Source organism: Bos indicus, chromosome 6 (assembly GCF_029378745.1).
Source record: "Bos indicus isolate NIAB-ARS_2022 breed Sahiwal x Tharparkar chromosome 6, NIAB-ARS_B.indTharparkar_mat_pri_1.0, whole genome shotgun sequence".
Classification (NCBI taxonomy): domain Eukaryota; kingdom Metazoa; phylum Chordata; class Mammalia; order Artiodactyla; family Bovidae; genus Bos; species Bos indicus.
The window spans coordinates 85,914,495-85,935,345 of NC_091765.1; the positions used below are offsets into that span (position 1 = coordinate 85,914,495).

Consider the following 20,851-nt stretch of genomic DNA (forward strand, 5'->3'; position numbering starts at 1 on the left):
CTATTAGACATTTGGTCCATGCTAAAAGGTCCTTTAAAAGTGGGCATATTTGGTCCTTTCCAAAACGTCCATGTAGACATTTGAACCATGCCAAAAATTACTTTATATTTGGTAGTGGTGGTTTAATTGCTAAATAATGTCCGACACTTGTGACCCCATGGACTATAGCCCACCAGGGTCCTCTGTTCATTAGATTTCCCAGGCAAGAATATTGGATTGGGTTGTTGTTTCCTTCTCCAGGGGATCTTCCCAACTCAGAGATTGAACCCAGGTCTCCTGCATTACAGATGGATTCTTTACCAACTGAGCCAACTTTATATTTCGTCAAATTCAAAACCATTTGGCATAGATCAAAAGTGCCTGTGGATCTTTTGAACAGGATCAAATGTCTTATGGACATTTTGAGTAGGACCAAATGTTTGTTAATCTTTCTTACAATTAGTTATCTGTATTTTATTTTTATTCCAAGTCTGGATTAAAGTTCTTCGAATTCTTTGTTATATCTAAGTTACTTTATTTATACATATATATGTTATTTATATGTTTAGTCACTCAGTAGAGTCCAACTCTTTGTGACCTTGTGAACTATAGCCCACCAGGCTTCTCTGTCCTTGGGAATTCTCCAGGCAAGAATACTGGAGTGGGTTGCCATGCCCTCCTCCAAGGGATCTTCCCAACCCAGGGATCAAACCCAGGTCTCTCCCGCATTGCAGGTGAATTCTTTATCATCTAAACCACCAGGGAAGGCCTATTTATACATAGGAAGTAGTTAATAAATATTAATGAGCTTTATACTATGATGGGAGAAGGCAATGGCAACCTACTCCAGTACTCTTGCCTGGAAAATCCAATGGACAGAAGAGCCTGGTAGGCTGCAGTCCATGGGGTCACTAAGAGTCAGACACGACTGAGCGACTTCACTTTCACTTTCCACTTCCATGCATTGGAGAAGGAAATGACAACCCAATCCAGTGTTCTTGCCTGGAGAATCCCATGGACGGAGAAGCCTGGTAGGCTGCAGTCCATGGGGTCGCACAGAGTCGGACACGACTGAAGCGATGCAGCAATACTATGATGACTCATTATTGATTTTTATCTCTGATAGTAACTAATGAATTATTATTATTACATACTTTGGTAATATATGTTTATTTATTACTTTTAGATTATTAATGTATAAACTATAAGAGTAGAAGACCATGATTAATAAACTATTCAGTAAACACTCTAAGGAAATACACAAAAATGTCATTGATATTTTATTATGCTGATACCATTCTAAGCATACAATGAAGAGAATATAATGCCTTCTTAAGAGGGTATTTTGGGTCTAATCCATCTATCTTGAAGATTTTGTTAAATATCTTCCTTACCAGTCCAACAATGCAGGCCTTAAACTTAAAAAAAAAAGTACAATTATAAATTTTTAGACTTAATTTTATTTAGTCTTTAGGAATAATAAAGCATAATAAAAACATTGTAGAAGGTAGTTAAAATAATAAAACAATGTTGATCTTTCATATGCAAACTCTGAAATTCTTTGAATATTCTCTTATAAAACACTAATGTCAGTAAATAGGAAAACATTACACATAACTAAAGCAGCTGGAAAAAGAGCAAGTATTTCTTAGATCTCAGAATGAAATTGCAATGTAGACCCTTTCATTTTCTTTTCATAATCCTCTTCAAATCTTTCATACTGGACTACAGTAAACTGATTTTTCCAGTCTCCTGAAACACCTGAAAAGAAAGATGAGGTGGTAAATTTTAAACTAATGTTAAAAATTTCTAATATCAATTTTAAGCTTAATTACTAGCTTGTATTTTTAGACCTCTAACTTTATACTGCCATATCTACTCCATAACTCTGTTCTTCACCTCCTACTCCCACTCCCAGACTCTTAGACCTTCCTAATTTTCCAAAAATCTCCGTGGGTTTTTCCAATATCTTATATAAAGAAATAACTTGTTGAATAGCTTCAGGAAATGTCACTGAGAGAAAAATCCAATGTCTCAAAATCTTTACTCTTTGATTTTAAGAGCTTGATTAATAAAGGACCAGAAAGCTTTTCAGACATTTTAAAACTATCTTTTCCAGTGTAAAATGATAAAAAGTTACTAAAGTTATTAAAAAGTTTCTATGATCAAGTAAGATTTAGAAACTACTATATTCAATGTAATTAAATCTATTTCATTATTATTGTATTGTTCTTTCAATCTTCTTGATACTAACCACATCTAAAACCTTAAAGGAAGAAATAGGAAGTAGTATTTATAATGCATATCTGATAGAAACAATGTCATTTTCATAGGGCAATTAAGAAGACACATTTGGAAGCCCAGTTTTAGAGAAAAAATGAAGAAAACATGCCAAAACAACCATCAATCTGGCCTAGGACTTCTTAACCTTGACATTTTATTTATGTATATCTCCACTGTTGATATTTGAAGTCAGCCAGTTCTTTGCTGGGGAGGATGTGGGGGTTGTCCTGTGCATTGTGGGAGGTTTTAGCACCATCCTTAGCCTCTATACATTGGAAGCCAACAGCGAACCCCTAGTCATGATCACCAGCAATGACTTCAAATGTTGTCAAACATCCCCTGGGAGGCAAAATCATACCTGGCCAAGATCCAGATATTCCCAGCAAGGCTTATCCATTGCACAGTTCCTAACCTCCTAAAAATATCTCTAGAATGTACTGATGCATTATAATTACAATTTCCTTTAATAGTGCCTTTACAGGTTCTCATCAAAACATCTGTTCCTCCAAAACTGTCTTAGATTATATTAATATTTACTCTCTTCTTCACTGTAAAAAGATTTTACACCTATGTCCATTGTAGCATGTTGTGTGATTCCTCCTTGCCTCATTAACTTTGGGCTTGGATTTTTTGTATGCTTTGGCCAAAGGAATTTGAATGTATGTGGTATATAGCACATCTGAACAGAAACTTTAAAGGGCCTGGCAAGTTTCCAACATCTTTCTTGATCTTTCTCTCTTTTTTGAGGGCATAGCTCACAAAAGGGCAGCTCTTTCAGTCTGGGTTTCAGAAAGAGAAAACATAAGAGGCAGAGCCCATGAGAGTCAAACAAAACTAATCAGAGTCAAAAAGAAATGAACAAAATTGCTGCAGCCACAGTTGGCCAACATACAACAATATTAAACAAAAAACAAATCCCTAAGCTACTGAGATTCTTGGGGTTGTTTGTTTTAGCAAAGATGACTAATGCATACGCAACTAACAGAATTTATCAATCTCATCATAAGGACAAAGACATACACACACATTTTGTTCATTCACTTAGTCGTGTCCAACTACAGCATTCTGGGCTTCCCTGTCCTTCACCATCTTCCAGATTTTGCTCACATTCGTGTCCGTTGAGTTGGTGATGCCATCCAACCATACACACACACACACACACACACACACACACACACACACACACACTTCAACTCAACATATATTCAGTAAAGGAATATTTTGTGCAAAATGTTGACTACAGTTCAATACTTGAGTATGCAATGATTTATCATAATCATAGAAACAATCTCAAGGAATTGGATTTTCTTTCATGGTAACCCACTCCAGTACTCTTTCTTGCCTTGAAAATCCCATGGACAGAGGAGCCTGGTAGGCTACAGTCCATGGGGTCACAAAGAGTCAGACACGACTAAGCGACTTCACTTTCATTTTTCATTAATTTATTCCCAGCATTATTTAAGCTAGTTACCAACCATAGCAAAAATTTTAGGGAATATGAAGAATATCTAGATAATTCAGACAAATAACAGTTATCCTTCTGATACATCATTGAATGTCAAAATCTATACTTATCAACACATAGATTCTTGAATAAACATTTTTTACTAGGAAGCTTGTCTTACATGTTAGACTTACAATAATAATAAATATTTTTGCCATGAATTATTTCCTTTAATAATTTTTTTCATAAAACTTTCTCCCCAACATACTTAATCTCTTCCCATTTACTTTGATATTGTTCTTATCTGCCTACATACAATGTCCATAATATTACTATCAATTTGTATAGAAGCTAATATATAATGTATATAAAGCTACCTTTTCTCATGAAGGGAGACACAGAATGGTCCATACAAAATTTTGGCATAGTGGTATAATTTGCACTAGGATTTTGCTTCATCATATCAAAGGAGCTATGATAGAGGATTTTATCCACAGTTTCTTCTGGAAGGTCTTTATCTAGAAATTTTAATAACTTCTGAATTTCACACTTTGGATCCTAAAAAATATTATAAAGAAACAGGATTATTTCAGGTAGATTTAGTCATGAAGTAAGCAATGCATTTTATAAGGATCCACATTTCAATGTGTCAGAGGAAATATTTTTATAGTTTTATATGGCCTTTTCAATTTCCTTTCCCAAGTGTATAATCTTATTCTTGATTATACCAGACAACCATCTGCTAAAAGGAAGAGGTAAGATTTGTTTCAAAAAATGGAAAAAAAAAAAATAGGTCAATATTCAACTTTTCACTTTCAAAAGTAGAATTATCCTGTAGAATAATAGATGGTGATAAAACAAACTTGGGTCTCCTGCATTGTAGGTGGATTCTTTACAGACTGAGCCACCAGGGAAGCCCTATGATATTATGGCAAGGTATAATTAAGATAAGATATAATTATGACAAGATGAAATTTTCAAAACCCCTTTATCTTCTTTTTATAGCATATCTAATATTAAGAATAGATTTCCACCAAGCATTTAAAGAAGAATTAATATGAATATTTCTCAAACTCTTCCAAAAAGTAGAAGCTAAGAGAATACTTCCAAACTCATTTTATGAAGCCTGCCTTACCCAGACAACAAAGCTAGACAAGTAGAGTATCAGAAATGAAAATTGCAAGTCAATATCTCTGGTGAATATCAGTGCAGAAAACATGAACAAAATACTGGCAAACTAAATTCAACAGCACATTAAAAGGATCATATGCTATAATCATACCATTTCTGTCCTTTATGGAGCCCATCTTTGCATGAAATGTTCCCTTGGTATATCTAATTTTCTTGAAGAGATCTCTAGTCTTTCCCATTCTGTTGGTTGCCTCATTTCTTTGCATTGATCGCTGAGGAAGGCTTTCTTATCTCTTCTTGCAATTCTTTGGAACTCTGCATTCAGATGCTTATATCTTTCCTTTTCTCCTTTGCTTTTCACTTCTCTTCTTTTCACAGCTATTTGTAAGGCCTCCCCAGACAGCCATTTTGCTTTTTTGCATTTCTTTTCCACGGGGATGATCTTGATCCCTGTCTCCTGTACAGTCACGAACCTCCATCCATAGTTCATCAGGCACTCTATCTATCAGATCTAGGCCCTTAAATCTATTTCTCACTTCCACTGTATAATCATAAGGGATTTGATTTAGGTTATACCTGAATGGTCTAGTGATTTTCCCTACTTTCTTCAATTTAAGTCTGAATTTGGCAATAAGGAGTTCATGATCTGAACACAGTCACCTCCTGGGCTTGTTTTTGCTGACTGTATAGAGCTTTCCATCTTTGGCTGCAAAGAATATAATCAATCTGATTTCAGTGTTGACCATCTGGTGATTTTCATGTGTAGAGCCAACTCTTGTGTTGTTGGAAGTGGGTTAAGAAGAGGTGGCAAGAATACACAGAAGAACTGTACAAAAAAGATATTCACAACCAAGATAATCATGATGGTGTGATCACTCACCTAGAGCCAGACATCCTGGAATGTGAAGTCAAGTGGGCCTTAGAAAGCTTCACTATGAACAAAGCTAGTGGAAGTGATGGAATTCCAGTTGAGCTATTTCAAATCCTGAAAGATGATGCTGTGAAAGTGCTGCACTCAATATGCCAGCAAATTTGGAAAACTCAGCAGTGGCCACAGGACTGGAAAAGGTCAGTTTTCATTCCAATCCCAAAGAAAGACAATGCCAAAGAATGCTCAAACTACTGCACAATTGCACTCACCTCACATGCTAGTAAAGTAATGCTCAAAATTCTCCAAGCCAGGCTTCAGCAATACATGAACTGTGAATTTCCAGATGTTCAAGCTGGTTTTAGAAAAGACAGAGGAACCAGAGATCAAATTGCCAACATCTGCTGGATCATGGAAAAAGCAAGAGAGTTCCAGAAAAACATCTATATCTGCTTTACTGACTATGCCAAAGCCTTTGACTGTGTGGATCACAATAAACTGTGGAAAATTCTTCAAGATATGGGAATACCAGACCACCTGACTTGCCTCTTGAGAAATCTATATGCAGGTCAGGAAGCAACAGTTAGAACTGGACATGGAACAACAGACTGGTTCCAAATAGGAAAAGGAGTATGTCAAGGCTGTATATTGTCACTCGGCTTATTTAACTTATATGCAGAGTACATCATGAGAGATGCTGGGCTGGAAGAAGCACAAGCTGGAATGAAGATTGCAGGGAGAAATATCAATAACCTCAGATATGCAAATGACACCACCCTTATGGCAGAAAGTGAAGAGGAACTCAAAAGCCTCTTGATGAAAGTGAAAGTGGAGAGTGAAAAAGTTGGCTTAAAGCTCAACATTCAGAAAACGAAGATTATGGCATCCGGTCCCATCACTTCATGGGAAATAGATGGGGAAACAGTGGCTGACTTTATTTTTATGGGCTCCGAAATCACTGCAGATGGTGATTGCAGCCATGACATTAAAAGACGCTTACTCCTTGGAAGGAAAGTTATGACCAACCTAGACAGCACATTCAAAAACAGAGGCACTACTTTGCCAACAAAGGTCCATCTAGTCAAGGCTATGGTTTTTCCAGTAGTCATGTATGGATGTGAGAGTTGGACTGTGAAGAATTGATACTTTAGACCTGTGGTGTTGGAGAAGACTCTTGTGAGTCCCTTGCCCAGAAAGGAGATCCAACCAGTCAATTCTAAAGGAGATCAGTCTTAGGTGTTCTTTGGAAGGAATGATGCTAAAGCTGAAAGTCCTGTTCTTGGCCACCTCATGCAAAGAGTTGACATATTGGAAAAGACTTTGATGCTGGGAGGGATTGGGGGCAGGAGGAAAAGGAGATGACAGAGGATGAGATGGCTGGATGGCATTACCTACTCGATGGATGTGCATTTGAGTGAACTCCAGGAGTTGGTGATGGACAGAGAGGCCTGGCGTGCTGCAGTTCACGGGGTCGCAAAGAGTCGGACACGACAGAGTGACTGAAGTGGACTGAACTGATGCTATAATCAAGTGAGATTTATTCTGGGGATGCATAAATGTTTCAACATCTGCAAATCAATCAATGTGATACATCACATTAACAAAATCAAGAATATAAATCACATGATCATCTCAATAGATGCAGAAAAAATCATTTGACAAAATTTAATACAGATTTATGATTAAGAACTCTCAACAAAGGGAATAGAGAAGGAACATACATCAGTAAAATTAAGGACACATATAAATCCAGAGCTAACATACTCAAAGGTGAAAAGCTGAAAGTTTTCTAAGGCTAGGAATAATGGTTAACCATACTCAATAATACTCTGTTATAAGTTTTAAAGTTGCAGAGAGAGTATATCTAAAAATTCTCATCACAAGAAAAGATATATATATAACTCTGTGTTGTGATGTATATCAATTAGACTTATTGTGGTGGTTATTTTATACTGTAGACAGATATTGAATCATTCTTTTGTATACCTGAAACTAATATTATATGTCAATTATATCTTGATAAAATAACGAATAGATATACCTCTCAGAGAAATCTCTTATATTAGAAAAAAGATATTCTTTCTACCTCTCACGCTTATATAGATATTTTGATAGTCTGAGTATATGAGGACAGTAAAATAAAAACCTGTGCACTTTCCAGCCCAAGGAGTGGTAGGGAAGAAAAAGAGACAATAATGAAGAGGAGAGATCCATTTAATGTATTCCTTGTGACTTTCCTTCTCTATGCATCAGGACTGGACCTAGAAGAGCATGTTAGATGTAATGAAAGAGTTGCATTCAGATCAAATAGCTTGTGCCCTGCTACCCACTGAGGAAGTGTTCTTCTTGATGCTCTAAACCAGACTGAAACAGAGAGCCATAATCTTAGTGAATTGATGAGATCAGCCAGAAAACAATCTGAGCTTTCACTTTCCTAAGACATCCATCTCAATTCATGGAAACAGAACCAGAAAGTTTCTGTGGTGGCTATAATAGAATCTATTTCTTATAACTGCATAACTTAACATGGTAGCAATAAGATACACGCCCTAATTCTTCAAGCGGAAGAATTACTATCAAAGTTGAATCCCCAGTTGTGACTAGTCTATCATGTGAAAGGTACGTGGAAGAGTGAGGGGAAAGGGTGGAGAAGGCTTGGAATGGTAATATTTCGGGCAGATCTGATAACAGAGACACTGGAACCCTTGATTAATTTTGAGCTTTTTCTGACAGAAGATGTAGATTCTCCTCCCATATTTGAGAAGATTCAAATTCCTTGGAATAGGAAATGGCAACCCACTCCATTATTCTTGCCTGGGACATCCCATAGATGGAGTAATCTGGCAGGCTTCAGTCCATGGGGTTGCAAAGAGCCAAACACGACTTAGCGACTAACCAACAAAAACAAAACTTCCTTAGCTCAAAGACCTTATTATGACCTAATGTGGGAACTTCTCTTTCAAGATACTGCTTATCATCTTCAATCTCTATTTGTTGCTTCTTGTCCCATAATTAGGGTAATATACCACACCATAATCCAGAGTGGCAAGTGCAAAGTGGTTTGAACAGGTTGCATGGGAAGCTGAGAATTTGACTAGCAAATCTTCCAGAGAGGATTGCCTTAGGTGGGTAAGGTAGTTTCTTTAGGGGATGTGTGTGGAATAGATTTCCCAAATAAGAGATGAATGAATCATAGTCATCCAAGGGAATTTAGGTGTGGACAGGTTCTCTGAGAGACATTCAGTTTAAGAGATGAGACATATTCCTTAAATGAATTACCTAAATAATCAGGACAGGATAAGTTTTCAATCAAATTGTAGAATGAATTCTTTTCAATGCTAATGATTAAACTGAAGAGAAAAAATAAAAGTTATATGTTTTAGAGATTACATAATAAAAATTACATTGCTTCACCAATATCCTTGCCATAATAGTATAGGAGACTAAAAAACCATAAATAAACATATACATAGAATAATTAGAGGTGGTTGATACTATGAAAATAACAATAGAAGCAAAAGAGACTTTAGTAGACAAAAGATAAGTTATCTGATCTTGTGAACATGAAAGAGCTCTGTGGAGAGATAATACCCACGACATGAAGCATGAGAAGAGGTTAATCTAAAAATAGTAGGAAAAATGTTTCAAGTAAGCTCAATTTTTTGAGAAATGGAAAATGGCATCAGTAAAGATTGGAGAGACAGACAGGGACTAAATAATGTGCAAATCTATAAATTATCTTAATGTTTTATACTTTGGGGCTTCCCTGGTGGCTCATCAAGGCTAAAGAATCCACTTGCCAATGCAGGAGACACAGGTTTCATCCCTGCATCAGGAAGATACCCTGAAGAAGGAAATGGCAACCCACTCCAGTATTCTTGCCTGGAATATTCAATGGATAGAGGTGCTTGGTGGGCTAAAGTCCATGGGGTCATAGAGTGTTGGACAAAACTTAGTGACTAAACAACAGCAGCAGAGACAGAAGTCATTGAAAGATTATTAGAAGACAGTGGACATACTTTGATTCAGATTTTAAGAAGATCATTCTCTCTGAGTGAATAACAGAAGCAAAATTAGTTCAAATATATCAAGACAGTTGGCTGAACTAGAGTAGGAGACAGTATTAGCAGAAAGGAGTAGATTAAGTAAAAGATCAAGTTTCAAGGCTGAATTAATAGAACAGAAGATTAGTCATGAGGACTTGCCAGATGGCACTAGAATTAAACAAACAAACAAACAAACAAATCACCTCCCAGAGCAAGAGACTAAGAGACATCAGTTGGACCCCTGGTTGGCAAAGATCCCCTGGAGAAGGAAAATCGCAACTCACTTCATTATCCTTGCCTGGAGAGTCTCATGGACAGAGGAACTTGGTGGGTTCTGGTCCAGTTCAGTTCATTTTAGTCGCTCAGTCATGTCTGACTCTTAGAGACCCCATGGACTGCACCATGCCAGACTTCTCTGTTCATCACCAGCTCCCAGAGCCTACTCAAACTCATGTCCATTGAGTTGGTGATGCCATCCAACCAACTCATTCCCTGTCGCCCCCTTCTCCTGCCTTCAATCTTTCCCAGCATCTGGGTCTTTTCCAGTGAGTCAGTTCTTTGCATCAGGTGGCCAAAGTATTGGAGTTTCAGCTTCAGTATCAGTCTTTCCAATGCATATTCAAGATTGATTTTCTTTAGGATGGACTGGTTGGATCTCCTTGCTGTGCAAGGGATGCTCAAGAGTCTCTCCAACACCACAGTTCAAAAGCATCAATTCTTTGGCACTCAGCTTTCCTTATAGTCCAACTCTCACATCCATACATGACTACTGGAAAAACTATAGCTGTGACTAGATGGAACTTTATTGGCAAAGTAATGTCTCTACTTTTTAATATGCTGTCTATATTGGTCATAGCTTTTCTTCCAAGGAGCAAGCATTTTTTAATTTCATGGCTGCAGTCACCATCTGCAGTGATTTTGGAGACCAAGAAAATAAAGTCTCTCACTATTTCCATTGTTTCTCTATCTATTTGCCATGCAGTGATGGGACCAGATGCCATGATCTTAGTTTTCTGAATGTTGAGTTTTAAGCCAACATTTCACTCTCCTCTTTCATCAAGAGGCTCTTTAGTTCTTCTTCACTTTCTTCCATAAATGTGGTATCATCTACATATCTGAGGTTATTGATATTTCTCCCAGCAATCTTGATTAAAGCTTGTGCTTCATCCAGCCTGGCATTTCACATGATATACTCCACATATAAATTAAATAAGCAGGGTGACAAAATATAGCCTTGACGTACTCCTTTCCTGATTTGGAAACAGTCTGTTGTTCCATGTCCAGTTCAAACTGTTGCTTCTTGATCTGCACACAGATTTCTCAGGAAGCAAGTCAGGTGGTCTGGTATTCCCATCTCTTTCAGAATTTTCCACAGTTTGTTGTGATCCACACAGTCAAAGGCTTTGGCATAGTCAATAAAGCAGAATGATTTTCTGGAAACCTGTTGCTTTTTCAGTGATCCAGCAGATGTTGGCAATTTGATCTCTGGTTCCTCTGCCTTTTCTAAAACCAGCTTGAACATCTGGAAGTTCACAGTTCATGAACTGTTGAAGCCTGGCTTGGAGAATTTTGAGCATTACTTTGCTAGCATGTGAGATGAGTGTAATTGTGCAGTAGTTTAAGCATTCTTTGACATTGCCTCTCTTTGGGATTGGAATGAAAACTGACCTTTTCCAGTCCTGTGGCCACTGCTGAGTTTTCCAAATGTGCTGACATATTGAGTGCTGTGCTTTCACAGCATTATCTTTTAGCATTTGAAATAGCTCAACTGGAATTCCATCACCTCCACTAGCTTTGTTTGTGGTGATGCTTCCTAAGGCCCACTTGTCTTCACATTCCAAGATGTCTGGTTCTAGGTGAGTGATCACACCATCATGATTATCTGGATCATGAAGGTCTTTTTTGTATAGTTCTTCTGCGTATTCTTGCTACCTCTTCTTAATATCTTCTGCTTCTGTTAGGTCCCTACCATTTCTGTCCTTTATTGCGGGGAGCGAGCTCCGCCTCTGGCAAAGGTCATGAGGAAGGAGGCTTGGCATACGCAAAGGCGGGATCAAGCCTCAGGAGTCTCCCTGGAAATTCTCAAGCAATCTACCCCCAAAACCAGAGTCTGCCTACTTTCTGCTTTGTGCTTTCACCTACACCTCTGACTTTACGGGGGGCTGTCCCCCACTACCTCTCTGAAAAAAGTTAGCTTACAGCTCCAGTTAATAATTCCTGGGTGTGACAGTGTTTAACCTACAAACTCCTTTGGAAATCCTCTAGCCTGCCTGAATAGGTTTTTCCGGCCTCATGTGATTGTTCAGAGCCTCCCAACTGTGAGAGGCAGGAGATGTTCTAAACTGTCTAAACACAGATTCTTTTGAGTAGTTAAAAGATTGATTAGAAATTGTATTGGTGAAGGGATTTTCACTTGTTGGGCCAATGTTTGCTGCTAAGTTTCCATATCCCTTACCTGCTGTGTCCCTGGCAGTGTATTGATTAATATAATTGGTGTAAGTAGTAGCTTTAATGTTTGTAACCTGGGACCCTTGAGTTAATTCTTTTTCTTGTTATAGCCCACCACACCTTTGCGCTGTAGGAATGCAACTTTATCTAATGCTTTTGGAGGGTGGCTCCTGACCAATCACCTTTAGAGAAAAATAAGTTTTCTGAAGAAAGGGTCTTAAAATGTTAACAGGCCTCCGGGCCAGAAGATGATGCAAATCACCTAAGCTTTTGCATATGATAAGTTTGCAGGAAGAAAGCCTGGCTTGCTGCCTGACTCTACCCCTTCCCCCATTATCCTCTATGCATAACTTAAGGTATAAAAACTACTTTGGAAAATAAAGTGCGGGGCCTTGTTCACCGAAACTTGGTCTCACCATGTCGTTCTTTCTCTTACCTTCTGGCTGAATTATTCAGCCTCTTTTCTCCACTGAATTTCCTCACTGAGCTATCCTTATTTCAGCCTCTTTTCTTCACTGAATTTTACTGAGCTATCCTCATTCTATTACTCTTTATATCCTTAATTAACATTTAATTAAGCAATTGTCTCCTGATCTTCGCCTACGCCGTCTCTCCTTCGAATACCCTGGATCAGCCGGGGCTGGTCCCCGGCACTTTATTATGCCCATCTTTGCATGAAATGTTCCCTTGGTATCTCTAATTTTCTTGAAGAGATCTCTAGTCTTTCCCATTCTATTGTTTTCCTCTATTTCTTTGCACTGATCGCTGAAGAAGGCTTCCTTATCTCTCCTTGCTATTCTTTGGAACTCTGCATTCAAATGGGTATATCTTTCCTTTTCTCCTTTGCCTTTCACTTCTTTTCTTTTCATAGCTATTTGTAAGGCCTACTCAGACAACCATTTTGCCTTTTTTCATTTCTATTCCATGGTGATGGTTTTGATCACTGCCTCCTGTACAATGTCACTAACCTCCATCCATAGTTCTTCAGGCACTCTATTAGATCTACTCCTTTGAATCTGCTTATCACTTCCACTGTATACTCATAAGGGATTTGATTTAGGTCATACCTGAGTGGTCTAGTTCCTGAATGCTTCCAGTCCATAGGGTTGCAAAGAGTCCGAAAAGAATGAAGTGACTTAGCACACACAGATTACTCATATTTATAGATCAAAAAGAAAAGAAAGTGTGATACAAAGATGAATCTTAAGTTTCCTTAAAAATGAAGAAATAGTAGTTTGCTCTTACCTGTTTCATGTCTTCATAAAACAGATAAAGTTTGCAATAATCTTTTTTCTTCTCCCACCAGCCCTTAACATGGTCATACCAAGAACCAAAAGCCACTAAATTGAGACATAAAATGATCACATAATTAAAATATTTACATGAAGTAAAGAATTGTTCAACATTATTCCCAGTCATCCTCACACATCAGTATGATTACTTATTAGTTCAGGAATGAGGGGTGGTAGGATAAGAAAAACATATCAAATAATTCCTGTTCTCACCCAACTTACAATCTTAGAAAGGATGAAATACTTCTGTTACATGATGAATTGTGTCCCCTCAAATTCTTATGTTGAAGTCCCGATCACTAGTACTTCAGACTACAACTGATTTTGGAAATAAACTGAAGAAGTAGTTATTAGGCAAAAAGGAACTAGAAATTGAAGATTTAGAAAATTCTCAGCTTATCCATATTGAAAAAGGATCTGAGGAAGCATACTCTGGAAAAAACACCAAGGATGTGATTGGCAGCATTCATCAAAGAGGTTCAGTGTGTGACTTAAAAATACAATTAGTTATCTCAGTGAAAACACTGCCAGTTTGCACTGAAGGGACGGTGGCAGGTTGAAATGTGAGAAGACTGTTAGACTTCTGGGTCCCTACAGGCAAGAAATAGACCAATAGGGCCATGTGGCTGCGAACATGCTTCTTTCTTCAAGGATGACCCGAAAGGAGGTTCAGAGGTCATCAGGAAATTACAACAAACATGTACAATGAGACCATATGAAGATATAGGGAGAAGATGGTCACCTACAAGACAAGAAGAAAAGCCTCAGAAATCAACCCTGAGTACACCTTTATCTTGGACGTCTAACCTTCAGAACTGTGAGAAAATAAATGTGAGTTGTTTAAGCCATTCAGTCTGTGGTACTTTTCTATGACAGGCCTAGCAAAAAAGATACAGCTACAAATAAATAAAACTAAAATTACAAGAGCAAGATGGCAGATACTAAGTATCACAGAAGGTAAGTGGTATTGAAGTTCATAGGAGAGGGAGAGGGAGAGGGAGAGAAAGACAGGGATTGAGAGGTTAGGAATGGGATGTGGAAGAAGCATAGAGTTACTACCATAGGCATGAATATGTTTCCTAAAAGAGGCTCTGTAGAAGAACAAAGACTTGAATATAAAATTTTCACTCAAGAATTTCCAGTTTATATAATAAAAATGGAGGAATGGTAGAGAAAAGAAAGTCCAAAAGATATGTACAAAATCAAAACAATATAAGGGGAGGGACAGTAAGAAAGTGCTTATCAGTGGTCACTAAGCAGTAACAAAACAGAGACTTAGGATTGATGACTCTGTAAGTCTCATATTCCCCAAAAGTCTTTAAAGGGAAGAGACTATATGTTTTATCTTTTGCTTTGTCTATCTTCTTCATACACTAGTAGAATGTTGGGCATATATTAGGTTTATAATAAATACAAAATTTGTATTTAAACCTTATATCTCCTTGTAAAAAGATTTTTCACAATGGAACTCTATCATTAAAATAAGATTTAGACTCACCCTTTCCAGTCATGAATTTATCTAGGAATTCCTCCCAGGTACCAGGATCTGGATGCATTTTTGCCATTTGGTAAAAATAATAGTAAGACACGGCTACATCATTAGCATTCCGTGCCACATAGACCATCTATGGGGAGATAGGGAAAATCATCAAGTCATTTATATTCTTTAATCACTTGTATTTTTTTGCTTACCTTGGCAGAATGTTTATTTTCCTTTTTTTAATCATAACCTAAGCTTTATATTTATATTCTGACATAGTATATTCATGACTATATATAACACAAAAACTTATATCTCACTTCCCTGATTTGTCTTTAGTCTTTCAAAAGAAGAACATCTCTTAACACATGGAAAACCAAGTATAATAAGAATTACAGTAAATATTGAATTTTAAGAATGAACTAAACTTGCTCTTAAATTGAGAATATTTCTCTGTATAACTTGTTAAAACTAATAATGAAAGGAAAAAGCAAGTTTATAAAGCTGAAAAAACACCTTATCTTTTATTGAAAAGAAGCTATTATTTGGGTACATTTAATCAATGTACATAACGATCATTGCTGTTTATAATGATTGACATGGAAGTAAAATTTATGTATTAAGATGCCAAGTATGTTTGAAGGCAGACATTTTGAATACATTTCCCAATAAAAGTGATATTGCTATGCCTTGCTGGCAAATCCTATGAAGTCCATTAAGCCTACTTATCCCCTGTAAAAGCACACCTGAAAACACTGAAGCACTAGCCACTTATGCAGTAAATATATTTCTAAGTAAAAATGTATTTCAGGAAGAAATCTCCTTTCATCTAAACAGAATCTGAGCTTTCTTCTTCTTTTCCAACTGATGGAGAAAGGAAATGGGAACTTTTATAATCCCATACCACTGGTAGTTCTCATATTCTGGACAGGCTTAGAAAGAAGAAAGAAGTGACATGAATGGAGAGGGATTTTTCAAAAGTTTAGAGCTTGGACTCTGTTGCTGATATAATTTTTTGAGAAAATAATAAACTTTGCAAATATTCTCAATTGGTTTCTGTTTCAACCATGGTGATGAATCAACTGCTTTCTTATCACCCCTTCTATTTCTTTAATGAAGTCTGTGAGATAGAAATATAGATAAAAGGCTCTCAGAGATACTCCCCAATTCTCCTAACACCAAGGTATTTCTGGGAGTTTCTATGAGTTTTTACTTCAAGATTTAAGATGATAAACTATATCCTTACTTCCTTATCACATTTGTTTTAATTAGATTTTGAATGAAAAACAAAGGTAGACACAAACACACATACAAAGACATTTTGGATAACATAAATAAAGTATAATCAATCAATTTTTCAAAAGAAAAACTACAGCTGAAAAACAACAGCTGTTTTGCTCATTCTATTAAAGATGTGGTGATAAAGACATGCTCTAAATACCTTTCTCAGATCTACAGGTCTGGTGACTGTCTAGCTTTCCAGATTCATTTTCCAACCACATTAAACCATTTGTGGAATCTGCCTCATGCCTTGCTGTTTCACATGTTAGGCTATGTACATATAGTTTTCTTTTTCTAAACTGACCTCGTTAATCTGAAAATCTCCTACTTTTTCTTTAAGATGTTGATGAAAATTTTCCTTCTTTTATGAGACTTCTTTCAAGACTTCCCTTGTAGTCCAGTGGTTAGGACCCTGTGCTTCCACTTCAGGGGGTATGGGGTTCTATCCCTGGTTTGGGAACTAAGTTGCTGCAAGTTGTGCAGCATAGCCAGAGAGAGAGACTACTTTGCCCCAAAGAATCTTTACTTTACTTCATGCACTGGCACTTACCTTGCTGATATGTAATTATTTTTTCATATATATATATATATATATATATATGTATATTTTGGCTGTCTTTTCCACAGTATTTGATGTATTCTATAAGACTATATGCTGTATGGACCAGAAGTCCCTGACTTTTTAAACCTTTGCATAATGTGGTCATAGAGAAAGAATATTATTATATCAAAATTTGTTTTAAAAAGAACATTACTACTTATGTTATAGGTATTAAACAGATATTTTGATATAAAGGTGGTAATTGAAGCAATAAAGCCTTTAGAGGAAAACAGAAGGGAGAATATATTCATGATTTGGGGGATGAGATTTTAAACAATTACAGAAAGCTCCAATCATAAAGAAAAAAACTGATATATCCACCAACGCCAAAATTAAAAACTTCTTTAAAAGATATTGCTGAGAAAGTTAAAAAAGAAAAAAAAAAAAAAAACAGAGTAAGACATAGAGAAATTAAATTATCTCATGAAAACACTTGTATTAAGACTATATGGAGAACTTCTAGCTTAATTAAAAAGAAAGAAGCCCCTTTAGAAAAAGGCAAAGGATTTACACACATACCTCAGAAAAGGTGATATCTAAGCTATGTAAAGTTGCTTGAAATAATTAATTGTTAGGAAAATATAAAGTAAAACCACAATAAGATGCCGCCAGTTTGCCACCATTTACCAGTATGGCTAAAAGTAAATATTTTTAGCTATATTTTGGATTGATGAGGACATGGAGAACTTAGACTCATATACTACTGATCAAAGTGTACACTAGTGCATATGCTTGGAAAAGAAATTGGAAAATTTTTTTCTAAAGCTGGACAAATGCATACTTTAAGATACAGTACTATCCCAAGATATGTAACTAAGAGAAATGTATACATATATGTGCTATTTTATATTTGCATAAGAATGTGCACTGCAGAACTATTTTTATTACTGATAATAAACAACAACCCAACTGTCCATCAATTATACCATGAATAAGTAATTTGTGGAATATTCACGTGTACATATTGGAATGCCTAACATCAGTGGTTCTCAAATGTTAATATGAACCAAATATGCTTGGAGGTCTTATTAAAACTCAGATTGCTGGACCCTAAGCCCGTAATTTCTGATTCAGTAGGTTGGATTTGGGCCTGAGAATTTGCATCTCTAGTGAGCTACTTTTGCTCATGATACCACAATTTATGATGTAAACAGGTCTATATTAAGGAAACCAAGACAAAAGCAAAATAACAAGTATGGTAAGAATTGATCCCACAGATATTACATTAAATGGAATAAGCTAAAGGTGAAACTCCAGTATTTTGGCCACCTCATACGAAGAGTTGACTCATTGGAAAAGACTCTGATGCTGTGAGAGATTGAGGGCAGGAGGAGAAGGGGACGACAGAGGATGAGATGGCTGAGTGGCATCACTGACTCGATGAACATGAGTCTGAGTGAATTCCGGCAGTTGATGGACAGGGAGGCCTGGAGTGCTGCAATTCATGGGGTCGCAAAGAGTCGGACACGACTGAGCAACTGAACTGAAACATTCAAGAGAATAACTTTACAAGAAAAACAGGCAAATCACTTTATGATGAAAACATTCACAAATAATGATTATCTCTGCAAATGGGGATGGGTTCCTGTCTGGAAATGCACAGGAATAGAGCTTTATCTGGCTCTATTCCTCATTTAATTCCTTGGTCAATTTCTTGTTCTGGGGTCTAATTTCATGGGTATGCTCACTTTGTGAAAACTCGTCAATCCATATCCTTAGCATTTATGTACTTTCCACTATAAACATTACATGAATTAAAATACTTATTGAAAAGGTAGCTTGAAACAAATCCATTGTTATTGTTACAACAAGTCCATTGTTGTAAGTCATCTCCAACCCCATAGACTGTAGCCCCCTAGGCTCTTTTGTCCACTGGATTTCCCAGGCAAGAATACTGGAGTGAGTTGCCATTTTCTTCACCAGGGGATCTTCCTGACCCAGGGATTGAACCAGTGTCTCATATTGGCAGGCAGATTCTTTACCATTGAGCAACCAGTGAAATCCATAATATAGTAGTTAGCTAAACTGCAACGTAATATTTTGCTGTTGTTTAGTCACTAAGTTATGTCCAGTTCTTTTGCCACCTCTATGGATTGCAGCCCACTAGGCTCCTCTCTCCATGGGATTTCCCCTGCCAAAATACTGGAGTGGGTTGCCATTTCCTTCTCAAGGGAATTTTCTCAACCCAGGGATCCAACCTCCCTTTTCTACTTGGCAGGTGGATTCTTTACCACTGAGCCATCAGGGAAATGTTATAAATTATAATATGCTGTATGTTATAAGTTATATATAAGTTCATATTGGTAAATTAAAATTATACTGAGTTAATGAAGGAGTTATGGATTATTTAAATATCCATTGTTTAAAAGCAATGAGTGAAGGGATTTAGACAAGAAGGCATTTTAAAAACAAGAAAGCCTGAGTGATTCTCAGTGTTTGGGCACTGAGAATAATCCTTTATCTATAGCACTTGTGTCCAGTGGTATTATTTTGATCCTTGGGATATATGGACAAAATTATTATTTTTTCAATGATTTATCCAGGGATTGCAATTTCCCATCTTAATTTCTGCATAATTAGTCAAAGTAATCACAACATAAAGTTTGCTGTTTAAAAATTTGCTACCTTGCAGTTATTTTTCCAAAATGAAGAAGGGAGAAGTTGGACAGGTAGGTGTGTTTTCACTAATCTAGGAGACTGCATGTCATTCAAGTCCTCAACACCTGCAAGCATAAAAGTTAAACTACAGTTTAAATATGGAATCATAAGGTTAATTAAAATATAACCTAAGACTTTGTAAACATTAATTCCACTATGTGACTTGAAATGGATATATGACTGCATATCCTCATATACTTCTGAGATCCACAATAAAGTAAAAACAGATAAATTCTGGTGAGCTAGGATTTTTTATTTGTAAATAATGGGGCTTATTATCTTTAGAAGTGTCTATAAATCCTCAGATAAAAGACTTGCTGAGGCAGTAAGTCAAGTGCTAGTTGTCCAAGTTTTTCCTTCATTTATCTTCCTCTTTTACTTATTTACAGTATGGGAAAATTTAACTACAGGACTTCCAAATCTCTTTCCAGCTTTTTTATATTCAAATCTTAAAATCAAATTAAGCCATGAGATCCATGACTAATTTTAAATATTTTAATAATACAAAACCACATATTCCCATCATCATTTTATTTGAGTCTGTGAACATCAGCTACATAATAGTAGACATGATTCTATAATGAATCAAACACCGAATTTTCTACATATAATGATCACACATTATTTAAATGTTGAAAGCTTTAATATACTCATTAAAATGTCCTCATATGTAGATATTATCTTTGGGTGGAAGTTGACCATAATAAGGGTATTGGCATAGCCAAATTCTTACTCTTTTATTGTAGACACTTATGATTCAATGCGCAAGCTCTATTTGTATCATTTTCCATCACAACACTTTCAAACACCACAAAAATAGGGATTTAATCCTATACAGAAAAGGAACATTAAGAGATATTACCATTTGTAAGTCTTGGAATTATTAATTCCATGAATGGCACTCGTTTGTATATTGCATCTCTTTTACATTTCTCTGCATCCCCATGGTTATAGATCAAATCCAATATTTCACTAATCCAGGTTGTTCCTGAGGAAAAAAGAATCAAAGAAACTCAAAACTTCTGTGTTAAAATGTATATGAGAGGGTTAATAGAGGTAGAGAAGCACTGTAATATATTAAAAAAAAAAAAGTGTTCTTCATTTGCGTTCTGTTTTCCTAGGAGATAGGAAATATCAGTATCTCTTTTCTTAGGAGATATCAGTATCTATCTTGAACATATACATATGTATTGTGTACATATGTATGTATGTGTATCTATATGTCTAAAATCTGATTAAAATAACCATAAGAGTAAGGCAGGCAAACGACGTAAGGATGACTTTTTAAGGAGACAGAATTTAAATAGCAATAGCATACCCTCCTGGGTGAAATGGATGAG

General features: G+C 36.4%; 1 protein-coding gene across 1 annotated transcript in view; it reads right to left on the reverse strand.

Moving 5' to 3' along the window:
• Positions 1-1,246: 1,246 nt before the first annotated feature.
• LOC109560054 (sulfotransferase 1 family member D1-like) overlaps positions 1,247-20,851 on the reverse strand; it is a 39,731-nt gene continuing 20,126 nt past the window's right edge. The window contains 6 exon segments of the mRNA XM_070790975.1: positions 1,247-1,740; positions 4,084-4,264; positions 13,445-13,539; positions 14,990-15,116; positions 19,479-19,576; positions 20,374-20,499. Of these exon segments, the coding sequence (XP_070647076.1) occupies positions 1,628-1,740; positions 4,084-4,264; positions 13,445-13,539; positions 14,990-15,116; positions 19,479-19,576; positions 20,374-20,499 (740 nt within the window). The 3' untranslated portion in view covers positions 1,247-1,627.